This window comes from Mastomys coucha, unplaced genomic scaffold (genome assembly GCF_008632895.1).
Source record: "Mastomys coucha isolate ucsf_1 unplaced genomic scaffold, UCSF_Mcou_1 pScaffold15, whole genome shotgun sequence".
Classification (NCBI taxonomy): Eukaryota; Metazoa; Chordata; class Mammalia; order Rodentia; family Muridae; genus Mastomys; species Mastomys coucha.
Genome location: NW_022196897.1, coordinates 129,515,579 through 129,530,510, shown reverse-complemented (window position 1 = coordinate 129,530,510; position 14,932 = coordinate 129,515,579). Strand labels below are relative to the sequence as shown.

At 44.0% G+C, this 14,932-nt stretch overlaps 2 protein-coding genes across 5 annotated transcripts in view; one reads left to right on the top strand and one right to left on the bottom strand.

The window, feature by feature from the left end:
* Positions 1-4,437: 4,437 nt before the first annotated feature.
* Positions 4,438-13,385, bottom strand: Mgme1 (mitochondrial genome maintenance exonuclease 1). 4 transcript variants are annotated; one of them, XM_031372098.1, is made up of 5 exons: positions 13,172-13,385; positions 11,940-12,265; positions 7,914-8,130; positions 5,815-5,947; positions 4,438-5,477 (listed from the first exon to the last, which is right to left on the bottom strand). In XM_031372098.1, the coding sequence occupies exons 1-5, from the start codon at positions 13,270-13,272 to the stop codon at positions 5,316-5,318; spliced, it is 939 nt and encodes a 312-aa protein (XP_031227958.1). In that variant the 5' UTR covers positions 13,273-13,385; the 3' UTR covers positions 4,438-5,315. The 4 variants fall into 4 exon arrangements, with proteins under 4 accessions (XP_031227958.1, XP_031227955.1, XP_031227956.1 ...); XM_031372095.1 differs by having other exon boundaries at positions 11,940-12,509; positions 13,172-13,270; XM_031372096.1 differs by lacking the exon at positions 13,172-13,385 and adding an exon at positions 12,956-13,160 and having other exon boundaries at positions 11,940-12,509.
* The window catches only part of Snx5 (sorting nexin 5), a 17,215-nt gene continuing 15,619 nt past the window's right edge, over positions 13,337-14,932 (top strand). The window contains exons 1-2 of the mRNA XM_031372094.1: positions 13,337-13,502; positions 13,737-13,819. Of these exons, the coding sequence (XP_031227954.1) occupies positions 13,769-13,819 (51 nt within the window). The 5' untranslated portion in view covers positions 13,337-13,502; positions 13,737-13,768. The remainder of the gene's footprint in view (positions 13,503-13,736; positions 13,820-14,932) is intronic.

Genomic DNA, 14,932 nt, shown 5'->3' with positions numbered 1-14,932 from the left:
GCAGTAGGCAAATTGGTTACTTAGAAACACAAGTCTCATGAACCAACCAACCCTCTTCCTGTATTTGCCAAGGTCAACACATAAAACCACAGGGTCATATGCTGACAAGTTTCCCTACAATTTAAAATAGGTTCATAGAGGTTAATGTTCTCAGATCATCACGGGCTAATGGCTGCAATAAAGGGGTCAAGTCTATGTGGGGGAGAAATGATTTGATGTTAAACTAAACTTGCCTTTTATTGTCAGTGCCTCCCCCATTCTAACGCACTGACTAAGAATGAGCAGAGTTACATCAGGTTGTTTTAGTAGTGCTGGGAACCAAGCCTTTACAGGCCGGGGAAATGTTCTACTGTTGAGCTATATCACCAACCCTGAATTACATTGGAAAAGGTAATAGAGTGAGCTTTGTTTCACTGAAAACTATGAAAGCAGCATCCTTGTAATCTTGTAAGGAAGCCGAGATGGCTCAATGAGCAGAGACACCTGCTTTCAAGCCAGACAAGCTGAGTTAAGTTAGAGTCCCAGACTGGGGCTGGAGAGATGGCTCAGGGGTTGAGAGTGCTTACTGTTAGTGTAGAAGACCCAGGTTCAGAACCCATGCTAGGTTTGCAACCACCTACAACTTCAGATTCAAGGCATCTTTCTCTAGACTTGGTACACTCATGTGCATAACCTCTAACACACACACACACACACACACACACACACGACTAAACATAAAATCTTAAAAAATATTTTTATTAGATGTTCTTGTTTGTGTTTGGCCTGCACACCACACGTGTGCTTGATGCCTGTGGAGGTCAGAGGAGGGCTTCAGATCCCTGGGAACTGGTGTTACAGGTGATTGTAAAACACCATGTAGGTTACAGGAAACCAAACTCAGGTCTCCAGAAGAGCAGCAAGTGCCCTAACTACTGTGCCATCTTTCCAGCTCCTAAAATGTTGTAGATACTAAAGTTTTATTTTATTTTGAGACAGGATCTGGTCTCACTGTATTGCCAGCCCCGCCTTGCTTTGAATATTCTATATAACTGTACCTAGTTGAGCCATGACAATCCTTCTGCTTCAGCTTCCTGAGGGCTAGGATTGCAGGTGTAAAGTTGTAAAGTTAGCTTTTTTGTTTCGTTTTGTTTTGTTTTTTTGAGACAGGGTTTCTCTGTGTAGCCCTGGCTGTCCTGGAACTCACTCTGTAGACCAGGCTGGCCTCGAACTCAGAAATCCACCTGCCTCTGCCTCCCAGGTGCTGGGATTAAAGGCATGCACCACCACTGCCTGGTCTAAAGTTATTTTTTAAAACGCTATGTTGTATATGTATGGATGCACAGAAGAACAGCTCTGTAGAGTTGGATCTCCTTCTACCATGTGGGTCCTGGGAATTATTTTCCTCTTGAAAATTGGAAGTTGTGCCGGGCAGTGGTGGCACATGCCTTTAATCCCAGTACCTGGGAGGCAGAGGCAGGCGGATTTCTAAGTTCGAGGCCAACCTGGTCTACAGAGTGAATTCCAGGACAGCCAGGGCTACACAGAGAAACCCTGTCTCGAAAAAAAAAAAAAAAATTCTACTCAGAAAACCTATTTCACTGGATTTTAATATGTATACACTATTAGAGTAGTGGTTCTCAATCTGTGGGTTATGATCCCCCTTGGGGGTCACCTATACCCTGCATCTCAGATATTTACATTAGGATTCATAACAGTAGGGAAATTAGTTATGAAGTGGCAACAGAATAACTTTATGTTCAGGGTTCACCACACACAAAGAACTAAGAGTCGCAGCACTAGGAAGCTTGAGAACCATTAGAGGGAAAGGAGGCATCCAAAAATTAGTAATATTAGTTATTCAAGTTTGGCTTTATTGTCCTATGCCTTTAATAGTGATTGTTTCTTCTTCTTCTTCTTTTTTTTTTAGATTTTATTTATTTTATGTGTATGAGTACACTGTAGCTGTACAGATGGCCGTGAGCTATCATGTGGCTGCTGTTGAACTCAGGACCTCTGCCGGCCCCGCTCCTTTCTTCTTGAGGATCTCATTATTTTCCCAGGCTGGCCCCCACCTTTTGGTTCAAGAAGGTCTTCCCGCTTCAGCCTTCAGAGCAGCAGGGACTGAATACATGTGGCACCAAACCCCATGGCTTTTGTCTGTTTTTCAAGACAGGGTTTCTCTATATAACAGAGTCCTGGCTGTCCAGGAACTCCCTCTGTAGACCAGGCTGGCCTTGAGTGCATGGAAATCTGCCTGCCTCCCCTGAGTGCTGGGATTAAAGACTTGCACCACCACCCAGCAGATTAAACAAATTTTAAAGAAAATTGTGCTCCTGTGTCTGGGCATATCCATGGGAGTGCAGGTGCCCTGAGAAGCCAGACTCCCTAAAACTGGAGTTAGACTACTGTTAGCTGTCATGTGGTGCTGGGAAGCCATCCTGGGTCCTCCTCAAGGCAGCCACTGCTCTCAACCATTGAGCACTCTCCAGCACCTTGCCTTGTCTTTTAATAATGTGTATTTGGGGGCTGGAGAGATGATCAGTAGTTAAATGCTTCCTGCTCTCAGAGGACCAGGGTTTGGATGAGCATGCATGTCTGCTAACCGCGGGTCCAGGGGATTTGCTATCTTCTTCTGGCCTTTGCCAATCTGTGGCATACGCTCTCAGAGACATATCTTCACCAGACAAATAAAAATTAAAAGCTGGGCAGTGGTGGCACACGGCTTTAATTCCAGCACTTGGGAGGCAGAGACAGGAGGATTTCTGAGTTCAAGGCCAGCCTGGTCTACAGAGTGAGTTCCAGGACAGCCAGAGCTATACAGAGAAACTCTGTCTCAAAAAAAAACAAAAACCAACCAAACAAACAAAAATTAAAAGAAAAAAAGTCTTTACAATGTCTATCTCCCTCTCCTCAGATTGAGACTGTAACTTATGGAAGTTACCGATACTGTGGCCAAGCTGTGGCCTGGACGGAGGAAACCAGCCTGGAGCAGTGCTTCAGTGCTATTACCAGCATTAGCATTTTCCAAGCCAGCCTTCAGACAGGGACTCAGCGCCTCACAGGGAGCGCTGAGACTGTCAGCTCTGACAGGAACTGTGGAGGCATCCAGCTTTTTGGAGTGAGTTACTTCGTTCTCTGACCCTCTGACCCAGCCCTATAATTTAAGTCAATCCAGTAAATCTCTTTTTTGTTGTTGTTTTTGTTTTGTTTTTTGAGACAGAGTATAAATCTTTTTTTTTTTTCAATTTATTATGTGTACAGTGTTCCGCCTGCATATATGTCTGGAGGCAGGAAGAGGGCACCAGATCTCATTACAGAAAGTTGTAAGCCACCATGTGGTTGCTGGGAATTGAACTCAGGACCTCTGGCAGAGCAGCCAGTGCTCTTAATCTCTGAGCCATCTCTTCAGCCCCAGTACATCTTTTTATAATTTGTTTTCTTGGCTCACTTCCTCTAGAGAACCCTGTAGAGAAATCTATCTACATCTACATCATGCTGATCTTGTTAGGTAACTAGAGTTGAGTTCACTTTGGACACCTTCTTTGACACATTTTTATAAAACTCAGTAAACTACTGGGCCAGTGGTAAAATTTTGGACTTAAAATCAAAGTGCACTGATTAGACTCAAAGCACGTGCCAAGGGTTTGATCCCCAGCACTGCAGGAAATATATAAACAAATGAAAATAAAGTCCAAACAATTTTCAGGCCCATGAAATTACCCTATAAATACGCATTTAAATAAAAACAAATAAAATGCTTTATTACTTTTTCTTTTAAATATGCTCATTATTGTTCACAGAATACTGTAGAAGAGGGGGAAGAGAGTATTGTAGGAGCCAGGAGAGTCATGAACACCACAAAACAGCCTAGAGAATCAACTAACCAGGCTCATAGGGGCTCCCAGAGATAGAACCGACAACCAGGGAGCCTGTACTGGTCTGACCTAGGTCCCTGCATGTGTGTTATGATTGTGTAACCTGGTCATCTTGTGGGAGCCCTAACAGTGGGAGCAACGGCTGTCTCTGACACCTTCTTTGCCTGCTTTGGGATCCTTCCTCCTCCTACTGGGTCGCCTCATCCAGCCTTCAGTATGAAGTGAGGTACCGAGTCTTACTGCAACTTGATATTCCTGAGAAGCCTGCCCTTTTCTGAAGGGAAACTGAGGAGCAGTGAACCTGGGGGAGAGAAGGGGTGAGGGGCGGAGGGAGGAACTGGGAGAAGAGGAAGGATGGGAAACTGCAGTTGGGGTGTAAATATGTGAGAAAATAATTAAAGAGAAATCAGAAAAAAAAAAGCTTGTTATTCATGTGTATATATGTCTGTGCATATGAGTACCAGTGTCCTCGGAGTCCAGAAGAGGGTGCTGGATCCCCTGGAACTGACATTATAGACAGTTGTGAGCTCCCAGACACGGCACTGTCTCTGATCCATTCAAAGACTAGGAAACATTTAACTGCTGAATCAGTTAAATATCTTTTATTTTTTATGACTAATGAAAACTAAATGTGATTGTATAACTTATAAGTCAGTAGCTGTAACTTAAATGCCACTAGATTTACTCATAAAATAGAAAACCCTCTCCCAAAATCAAGAACAGCCAATGATTTTTATCACCTGTCAAACACGGAAAAAACACTCCATCATTATTCCTCTTAGTTAAAAAGTTCCACAACAGTATTTTTTGTAGTCCATGGCCTGCTGACACCAGAAAGAGGTGCCCAAACCCCAGTGACGGTGACTTCCACACTCAGGCTTCCTACTGCTGGGGCTTCTCTGGTAAGGAAAAGGAGCCAGCCAATGATGTGGTTGGTGAGTGCCCCAGCTCTCTAGGCAGCCAGGTTTCCTCAGGCCAAATAGTCAATGTGACTGAATTTAAGAAGTTTGCCCTAATGACACAAGAGTGTATGAAACACCTTCTAGGAAACTGGGCAGTGCTGACGCCTATGGGGGTGCAAGGCCCCTCCCATCCCTGAGAACCCTAGGGACTTGTGTGGTACACGATGCTTCATTTGGCCTTCTGATCTCAATTCAAAGACTGGGCATCCTGCCATGGACACAAAGGTTTGCAAGGGAGTCCAGAAGTTCCCAGGCAGCTGCCAATCCCTGTGTCCTCCTCTCAGGTGAGAAATAGCCAGAGGTCGTGCTGCTGGTGAGTCAAGGGCTGACCTCCAGACTCTCTGGCTTCTGGGTAGGTACATCCCAACCCACTACACCTTCAGCTTGTGTTAATGTAGCCCTCAGATTCTCGGCACTCTTTTAGAAACTCAGTGGCCAGCAGTGCATCTCCCAAACAGAGGGACATGCTCGGCCTTTCCAGGTCATACCCTGGCGTCTACTCTGGCTTTGGAATGCTCTGGTTCTTTTGCTTTTCTGTATATTCTTCAAGTCGAAGAAGCCACTTGGCCCAATACTTGGAACAAAGTTCTTCATCCATGAAGTGAGGGTGGGCAGGGGACCCATCCTTATAGGCCACCACAATTAATCCACACTGAACCTACAAAGAAACACAGAACAGCTCCAGTATTTCCTCTCGATCCAGGGCAAATGAGCCAGTGCTAAGCATGCTACAGTAGCCTCTCCAAGTCCATTTCTAAGATGGGCTGGTTAAAGCACCAGGACACAGGAAAGAACAAAGATGGCCGATGAACACTCAAATGGACTGTGCTCATCAGGCAGCAAGGCAGACACAGAAAACAAACAGCAGCAGCCCAGGAGGGGAGGACAGTGCTCTGGAGTGAGGGAACGCTAAGGAGCAGCAAGCGGTGCTTTAAATAAGAGTAAAACCCAAAACACCGAAACAAGCTTATCATGCAGAAACCCAGTGTTCTGACCTGAAAACTGTAGTGGGCATCATGGTTTAAAGCACCCATGTACGCCACGACTTGTAGTGGGTTGTCATATGTATTTCGAATAAAAGGCTTTGGTTTTTCTGATGTCTTCCAATCGATCACACACAGCTTGCCTCTAAGGAGAATCCAGAGGAATTCTTTGTAAGTAACAGTTCAAATTGAAGCACTCAGGCCAGGAAGATGACTCAGTGAGTAAAGGTGCCCTGCTGCCAAGCCTGACAACTCAAGCACAGTACCTGGGACTCGCACGGTAGTCCCCAAGGTTTGTACGTTGTACTCCCATCTCTACTTGCAAACTGTGGTGTGAGAACCTACACATATGTACATACACACACACACACACCCTCCAAACAAACAAACAAACAAACAAATAAATAGATTATGCATGTATGTAATTTAAAAATCCTGTAAAACAGAAAAACTACTAAGTTAACTCCTGTCTTATGTACTTTAGTTTTGGTTCCTCAAAGACTGTTGCTTTTATCCTCTACTTTCCAAAACAGGCTTTACTTCTTAGGATTAGAAAAGCACGACAGGCATGGTCTTCATGCCTATAATTCTAGCAGCTATGATGTGGAGGCAGGAGAATAACCATGAGTTCAAAGCCAGCCTGTGCTACAGCGTGAGTTCTTGCCTTAGGAGAAAAGCCAGGATAGATGGGACTGGGCATAGCTAAGCAACAGAGAATCCTATTACACACAAAGCTATTCAGGAGGAGTAGGAAGCATAGTTTTGGTTCAAATAATGATTCTCTTTATTCCTGGTGACCCCTTTAACTGCCAACAGTAACTGAGATTACACCTCTCAAGGTTTTGGTTAATTTTTTGGAAGCACAATATATTAGTAATAAAGAACTCATTATGGATTGATACATGTTATGGCACTTCACCATAAAAGCTGAGTTCAATCAGCAGGAACCTGTGATAAGCAGACATACAAGTAAGGAAATCTAGAGCCTTGCCTAAAGGTTTATATTATATGTAGACACTTCCCTACTAACTACAAATATTTAAAAGATCAGAGTGTAGGGCCAGGTTTGGTGGTGCAAGCCTTTAACCCAGACACTTGGGAGACAGAAGCTGACATATCTCCATAATTTTGAGGTCAGCCTGATATACATAGTGAGTTCCAGGCTAGTCAAGGCTACATGGTGAGACCCTATCTTAAACAAACAAACAAACAAACAAACAAAAACAAAGAGGGCAGTTCTGTCATTTGGAACAACATGGATGAATAAAAGAGTATGCCAAGTGAAGTAAGTCAGGTTCAGAAATGACATCAGTTACACAGGCATCCACAAAAGTTAAGTTCAGAAGCTGGGCATGTGGCATATACCTTTAATCCCAACACTTGGGAGGCAGAGGCAGGTGGATCTCTGGGGATTTGAGGCCAGCCAGGTCTATGTAGTGAGTTCCAGGACAGCCAGAGCTACATAGTGAGACTGTTGTCTCTAAAAACTTACTACCTAGCCAGAGGTTCAAATGCCACACAGATTCCGCACTCTTCCGCTCACATCCTGTTATTGTTCACATGCTTTATTTGGAATGGAGTATCTGCAGACGATAGCAAATCTTGGAATCTGGAATGACTAGGAAAAACTGCAACAGCAGCAACTTAGAAGCCCTAGGAAGTTGTAGCTGGTTTAGAGTCCTTATCATATCAGCCACTGCCCGAAGCCAGGAAGAGAGCTGATGTGCAGGGCCAACAGATCACTGTATCATCTTTGGGAAAACAGGAAAAAAGCATGGGGGAGGGGAGAAGAAAGCCAAAAGAAAACAACAGTGATTCAAGAGGAAATAGAGAAGAACATTCAGGAACCACATCAGGTCTTAGAGAGACAAGAGAAGGGACCGGCTGGAAGATAAGCCATGCCCCTGGCCACTCTGATTTTCATGTTGGCACAGAGTAGGCGGCTTTCCTCAGTATGTCTCTCCTACCTCCTGCCCCATTCTCACTTTTCTACCTTAAAAAGGTAGAAGCCACAATTCCTTAGGCACATCTTGAAGCAAGAGTTGAGAGACACCTCCCCCACAGACAATCCTGCCCCACCCACTATGATGGAAGGAGGCACCCGTACTTACCGGTACTCAGCCACACAATCCAGTAGCCCTACGTACTTCAAGGCCTCATGCTGGACAGCACTCTCCAGAGCTTGCACACCACTGATTTCTTTGAGAATATGCTGGATGCTTTCAATGTAGCCACACTGGGGATGCTCTTCTCTCCCCTTTAAGTTCTCCTGGGGTGAAAGAATGCTTTCCAGGGCTGCATGGAACTGTTTGCCTTGTAAAAACACATCTAAAAAGAAATGGAGGAAAAGTAAAAACGGCACCAAGCAAAACCAAACCAAAGCAGGATTTAAAACTTAAATACTACATACTATATATAATATAATTTAAATTATACAAAAATTATAATTTAAACAGAAACCCCCTCAGATACAAAATCTCACCCTTCTTTTGTATTTGTAGGCAGGGTCTTGTTTGTATTGTAGGCTGACCTTGAACATGAGATCCTCTTACATAAGCCTAATGTGCTGGTAGGTACAACTCTGCCCAGCAATATTCAGTTTCCTGTGAAACCCAATCATGTAATTTTTTTGAGAGGGCTCTCATTATGTAGTTCTGGCTGTCCTAGAACTATGTAGATGAGGCTGGTTTTGAACTCACAGAGAACTCTGCTTCCTGGGTGCTGGGATTAAAAGGTATATGCCACTACGTCTTGGCTTATCTTTAAAAAAATTTTTTTTGAAAGAATTTAGAAGAAAAGCATAGGACAGGAAGGCTGTAATTTTTTTTAATTGTGTAAGTATTTTGTCTAAACGTATATCTATGTACCACATGTGTGTGCCTGTTGCCCAAGTAGACCAGAGGACATCAGAGTTCCAGGGACTGGAGTTATAGATGGTTGTGAGCCACATGGGGGCTGGGAATTGAACCTGGGTCCTCTGGAACAGCAACAAATGCTCTAAAATACTGAGCATCTCTCCAGTACTCAAGTTGCAAATCTTGGCAGCTGTCCAGTGGAGGGAGATGAAGAGGAAGAGGGACATTCCTTAGTGGGAGAGCTATGGAGGCTTGCCAAGCAGCCACATGGCAAGAGTGAAAAAGAACAAAAGTACCAGAAAAAACTTAAACAGGCTGTGGTCAGCATCCAAAACTGATTAAAAAAAAAAAAAAAGGAAGGAAACTTATGCCTTTAGTCAGGACTCAGAAAGGTGTCAGACCTAACAGAGCCTCGTGTTGCTCAATTGTAAGTGTGCCCTTGGGCTTCTGGGAGGGAAAGGACATTATTTCATCAAGGGAATAATTATTTCTTTCATCTCTTAGTGTCGTTAGGTGACTACCTTCTTGAGGAGTGGTCTCTTAGGCAGGTTGACTGACCAGTTCAACTGGATCAGTCTTAGTGTTTTTGGGTAGGTTGTAATACTAGGTTTCCACCCAAGCTGGAGGGAGAGTTCATTCTCTTGAGCAGAAGGAAATAACTTTCACTTAGTAGGCCTTAAGGGAGCCCTGATCAAGGCTGCAATAACAATGTTTGTGAGGTACTCACTTAACCAACTATAAGCCATCTCCTTAGGCCTCCTTATACTCTTTAAGTTAAGAACAGTAAACATAAACACACTCAATAAAAATGCTACGTAGTCACTTGCTCATTGGTAAAGGGAAGAGAAAGAGAGCAGTGTTAGGCTAGGGAGTGGCCTTGGTGCTTTCAAACAACTCAGCAAGAAAATGAATGTGGCTCCTCCAGCAGCCTTGGTTGTCCTGTTAGTTTACCCAAAGCACACGTACTCTGGCTCAAGTCTCCTAGGAGAGCAAGGAGTTAAGCTCAGGGAGCATTATCGAGTCACATACAGAAGCATAGGCTTGCAGACAAACCCACAGGAAAGAGGAAAACAATCTTATCCAAATGGAGTAATACTAAACCATATTATTTTTGTCAAATTAACAAAGATTCAAAAGGTCAGTTCTACATTAGCAAAAATTAAAATTGCTTCTAGAAAATTATTTGTGGATTAAATGGGATTCAAGTTAGGAGGTGAACTGTTCTACTTCCTGTCTTCTTGGTCCTGTTGAAATTATCTGCATGTGAAAGGCTTAAAAGAAATTTAACCCTGCTGGAATTAAAATTTAAAGAGATGCCTGTTAGCCTACAGACTACTTAATGAACCAGAAGACAAACTTGTTAAAAATAGGAGGGGTTAGCTAAGTAGCAGAGTAGTTGCCTAGCATACACAAGGCTAAGTCTAACCACTAACACTACCAAATAATAAAGCACTTCTTCACTCACTGCCATGCAGTTTAATTCCCAGCTACAGACCGATCCTGGCTAGATTCTTCACATGTGTGTAACTGTGAAAATCTAGAGTTGAGGACCCCATGGACTTGGGAGCAGAGACAGGCAGATCTGAGTTAGAGGTCATCCAGGTTTATAGAATTCCAGGACACCCAGGGCAACAAAGAGAAATCCTGTCTCGAAAAACAAACAAAAAACCAAAAAGGAAAGCAGAGTTTAGTGGTTGTCACTAACCATCTTACAAAGGCACCCCAGCATGTAATCCTTGCCCCTCCCATCTGAAGAGTGATATAAAGTAGTGTTTTTCAACCTTCCTCATGGTGCAACCCCTTAATACAATTTAATACACCTCATGTTGTGGTGACTCCAACCATAAAATTATTTTCATTGTTACTTCATAACTGTAACTTTGCTACTGTTATGAATCGTAAGGTAAATAAGTGCATTCTCCAATGGTCTTAGGAGACCCTGTGAAAGGGTTGCTGGACCCCTAAGGGGTTGTGACTCACAGGTTAAAAACCACTGGTATGAAAGCCTCAGTCACTTTTGCCATATCCAAGGACCACATACATAATTAAATGCTTATACTATTTCAGTGGTTGTTTTTCCTAAGGTACCTGGAAAGAAGGACAATAATTTTAAAATAAAAGTGCTCATATGTCACTGGAAATACATAATATTCTTGGGGAAACAAAGACTAAGGAATGTCCATATAAGCTCCAGTTTTGACCTATAATCCTTATGAAACCGCACATTCTCTCATGTCAATGGTTAGCTTTCCCCTCCCCTACCACGAGGGTCTCCTTATGTAACCCAGACTGGCCGGAACATGTGATCTTACCCAAGCCTCCTGAGTACAGGGACTATAGGCATGTACCACCATGTCTATTATTCTTTTTAATCTACTTTTTTGTTTGATTTTCTTGAGACAGAGCCTCACTATGTAGTTCTGGCTGTCCTGGAGCTCCGTATGTAGCCCAGACTGACTCAACAGAGATCTGTCTATCTGTTTGAGTGCTGGAACTCAGGGTGTGTGCTTAAAAGGTGTGGGTCCTCTTGTCTAATAAGTCAGGAGTTGAAGGATGCGAATCTGATCAAAACACACTCTACCAGGTTCTCTAAGAACTGGTAAAAATTTTAAAAATAAGAGAATTGACGGCTGAAGATTATTTAACCAGTTTTTAGTCAAGAACCTTTGATCAGTTCAATTTACCAAACTATAAGCGGAGATTGTATGTTCTGGATTGTGGCTAGTCAACTGATTAGTAGAACAATGGGTAGTCATTAAATTCTGAGCAAGAAAAAAACTATTTAAAAAACTAGATTTTTAGGGCTGGAGAGATGGCTCAGCAGTTAAGAACACTGACTGTGTCCTGAGTTCAATTCCCAGCAACCACATGGTGGCTCACAACCACTCCTAATGAGATCTGATGCCCTCTTCTGAGGTGTCTGAAGACAGCTACAGTGTACTTACATATAATAAATAAATAAATCAAATCAAATAAATAAATAAATCTTTTAAAAAAACACTAGACTTTTGTCAAGAGATGGAAAAGAATTGAAAGGTTGTTTATAAATTAAGCAAGTTTGTCAAATAATTTGATCTCTGTATTTCTATTTCTTTAAATAAATGTGAACTACAGTTAATAGCATCTGCAAGGATTATGCGAGTTAGCAGATGTAAAATGCTATTTAATGCTATTTTGAAAGTACTTCATCAGTAAGATTTTCTTTAAATGCCATTCTTTTGACAGGAATGCTCTAGCTCCTAAAAACTAATGACCGCACATAACCAGAAGTAAGAGAATTACTTGAAGTATATTCTGCAAATCCATCTGCTCCCAGCTCCAGAACCATCCGCTGTCTCCACCTCTCCAAAAAGAAACTCTGTTCAGGTGGCATGGTCTGCTGAAGGATTCGGGTCACACTGGGTATCACGTTTCTTTGCAGTGGGATCTTCAAAGGACTCGAGGAACCATTCTTGTGTGGTTTCACATTTCTCTCTTCATTGAAGATAGGAAACCAGTGCTGTGGAACTCTTGCCTGAGGCTCTTGCTCTGGAACCTTATACTTACTCACAGGACCATAGAGTACATCATCTTCCTCGAACAATGACTCTGGAGTCTGGACCAGGCCTCTGGACAAGACAGAGCGCACTAAGCGAGAGTACTTTGCCTGGTCTACTGCTTCGTAAGAGTTTTTTTTCTTCTGGCCACACAAATAAGAGGAAGTGGAGAAGCTCACAAGAGGGCTTGGTTTTACAGAAAATCTGTTTAAGCGTCTAAACAGCCTGCAGAAGGTCAGAAGCGGTTTCATTTTTAGACTTCACCTCTCTTACTTTTCTCTAGTCTGTAATGTTTAAACGTGTGCTCTGTTCTTTTCTTAAAAAAAAAAAAAGTAGTGTTAGGTTTAAGACCTTTTATATATTAAAACCATCAAATTGAAAATCACACAAGAACAAACATTAAAAGTGCATACACTAAACTTTGGATGTTTCAGAAAAAAATCATTCCCAAGAAAGATTCATCAGAATCATAAGCAGCATTTGTTAAACGTTAATGTGTTGGCAGTTTCGGACGTAACATTCTAAATCTTTAATCTGAATAAATGTGACAAGGCCCGGAGGCATGGACCAGGAAGCTTAGAACTTGGGAGGCTGAGGCAGTATGATTTCGAGTCGTAAGGTTAGCATGGCTTTGTCTCTAGAAACAAAACAACTACAAAACGCCCCAAACCGAACTCACAATTAACAGTTAAACGCCTACATCTACACACCAAACTCTTTACTAAATACCCTGTATGGGCATCTCTCATCTATTCCTCACACCCTTTAAAAAGTGGGTGCTACTGTGACCCCGTGGTTCGGACTCGGGACTCGTCGCAGGTGGGTCTGCACGGCCCATCAACGTTAATTCCAGAAAGCGATCTCTGCAGGTGTCTCCCCTGGCTGCGGCAGGACAACCGTGGCCCTTCGTGCCCGAGTGTGGACAGGGAAGAGACTGTTTAAACAGAAGCTCAGTGTGCTGCAGGGTTCTATCTGTACCTGAGATGCCACCACGCTTTTACACGCAGACCGCAAACAACCTCTCGGGACCCGTACTTTTGTCGGTCCCGCGCTTTCCCAAAGCGAGGCGACCCCAGCATGCACTGCGGTGTTCAGCAGAAGCGTGGGCGCCGTCCAGCCGCGCATTTTCGCTCTCACGAGATCTTGAGTACGTCACCGCCGGTCGCCATCTTGGACTCTGGCCGAGCAATAAATTCTCCCTGCCGCGGTGCGCGCTCTTTCTCGAGGCGTACCTCGCTGGGATAGGGTTCGGACCCTGCGTTCCCGTCCCGGCCCTCCGGTGCTGGTGTCCGCGTGGCACGGAGCGAGGGTAGGCCCCGCGTTGCTTCTTTGCCCGGCTCCAAGATGGACGGCCTCGGGGACGGGGGAGGCCGCTCTGGGGGAGCACGTGGCGTGCCGCTGGCCTGCGCCCGGGGCTGCTGGGATGGTGGCGGAGTTCAGCGGCCTCCAGCCGCCGTCCGGCAGGGAGGCCGGCGGAGGCGGGGCCGCGGCCGCCCCTGAAAGGCGCCCCGGCGGCGGCCCAGCCTCTTCTTTCCTCGCACAGCCAGACGGCCCCTGCTCGAGGCCCGCGTCGCCATGGCCGCGGTTCCCGAGTTGCTGGAGCAGCAGGAGGAGGACCGCAGCAAGGTGAGATCCCTGCCCCGCTAACAGAGCTGGAGGTCTTACCGGCTTCCCTGGGCTGGGTGTACCTTCTCTGGGGTTCGGGGTGTTGGCGGTCCACAGCAAGGGAAGGATTTGCAAGACCCCGAGGTTCCCCCTCCCCGACTCACCCCTTTATAGATGCTTTCCAGCGGGGGCCTCAGTGCACCCTCATTCTGTGACCATGGAGAACCAGACAAGTGGAACTCCTTGAGCTCGCAGATACTCTGCCAGTCATTCGATTGAGGCTAATCCCTTAGAAGCGTGTTTTTTTTTTAAAGGCCCCTAAAACTTCTCGGTAATTGGAAAGTGGATCGGAGTTTCGTTTGTGGTTCCTATCGCCTTTTAAGAAAAAGGCCTTTTCGTTTAAAATAGTGGGGAAATTTCAATCGGGAATCTGCAACTTTTTTTTTTTTTTTTTAACTTAGAAAAGGCTAAATGTGTCCTCGTGGGAGTTGTAATTTTTAGTAAATCTTGAGTGTTGATGTAACCCTCGGGCTGCAAATATCTTGAGGACTAGTGCAATAAACGGAGGTTGCTGTATAGGCAATTAAGGATGTTACTTTTATTGGCTCTTTAAATTTGAATTTTCCACCGCACAGGTAGGTTATGGGTCAGTTTTGTGGACAAAATCAGCAGTAATATGGGAACGCTTAGGTTTTAATAAGAGCTGAATTTAGATTTTTTTTTAAAGTATAATTGAATGGGCAAACTTTTATCTAGTAAGTAAATACCAGCCAGTCTCTGGAGCACCAGTTGGATTGTTCCAACAGGGGTATCGTATTGAAGTAGAGCTTTGTGCAAGGTGTTTTATTTCTTTTACATTAGAAGAATTAGTTTCTCGGTGCTGGAGAGATGGCTCAGTGGTTAAGAGCACCGACTGTTCTTCCAGAGGTCCCGAGTTCAATTCCCAGCAACCACATGGTGGCTCACAACCATCCATAATGAGATCTGATACCCTCTTCTGGTGTGCATGAAGACACCTACAGTGTACTTATATAAATAAAATAAATTAAAAAAAATTAGTTTCTCTCTCCTGGCATGTATAATAAGTACTGAGGGCTGGAGAGGACCTGATGGCTGTTTTTTTTTTTTTTTTTT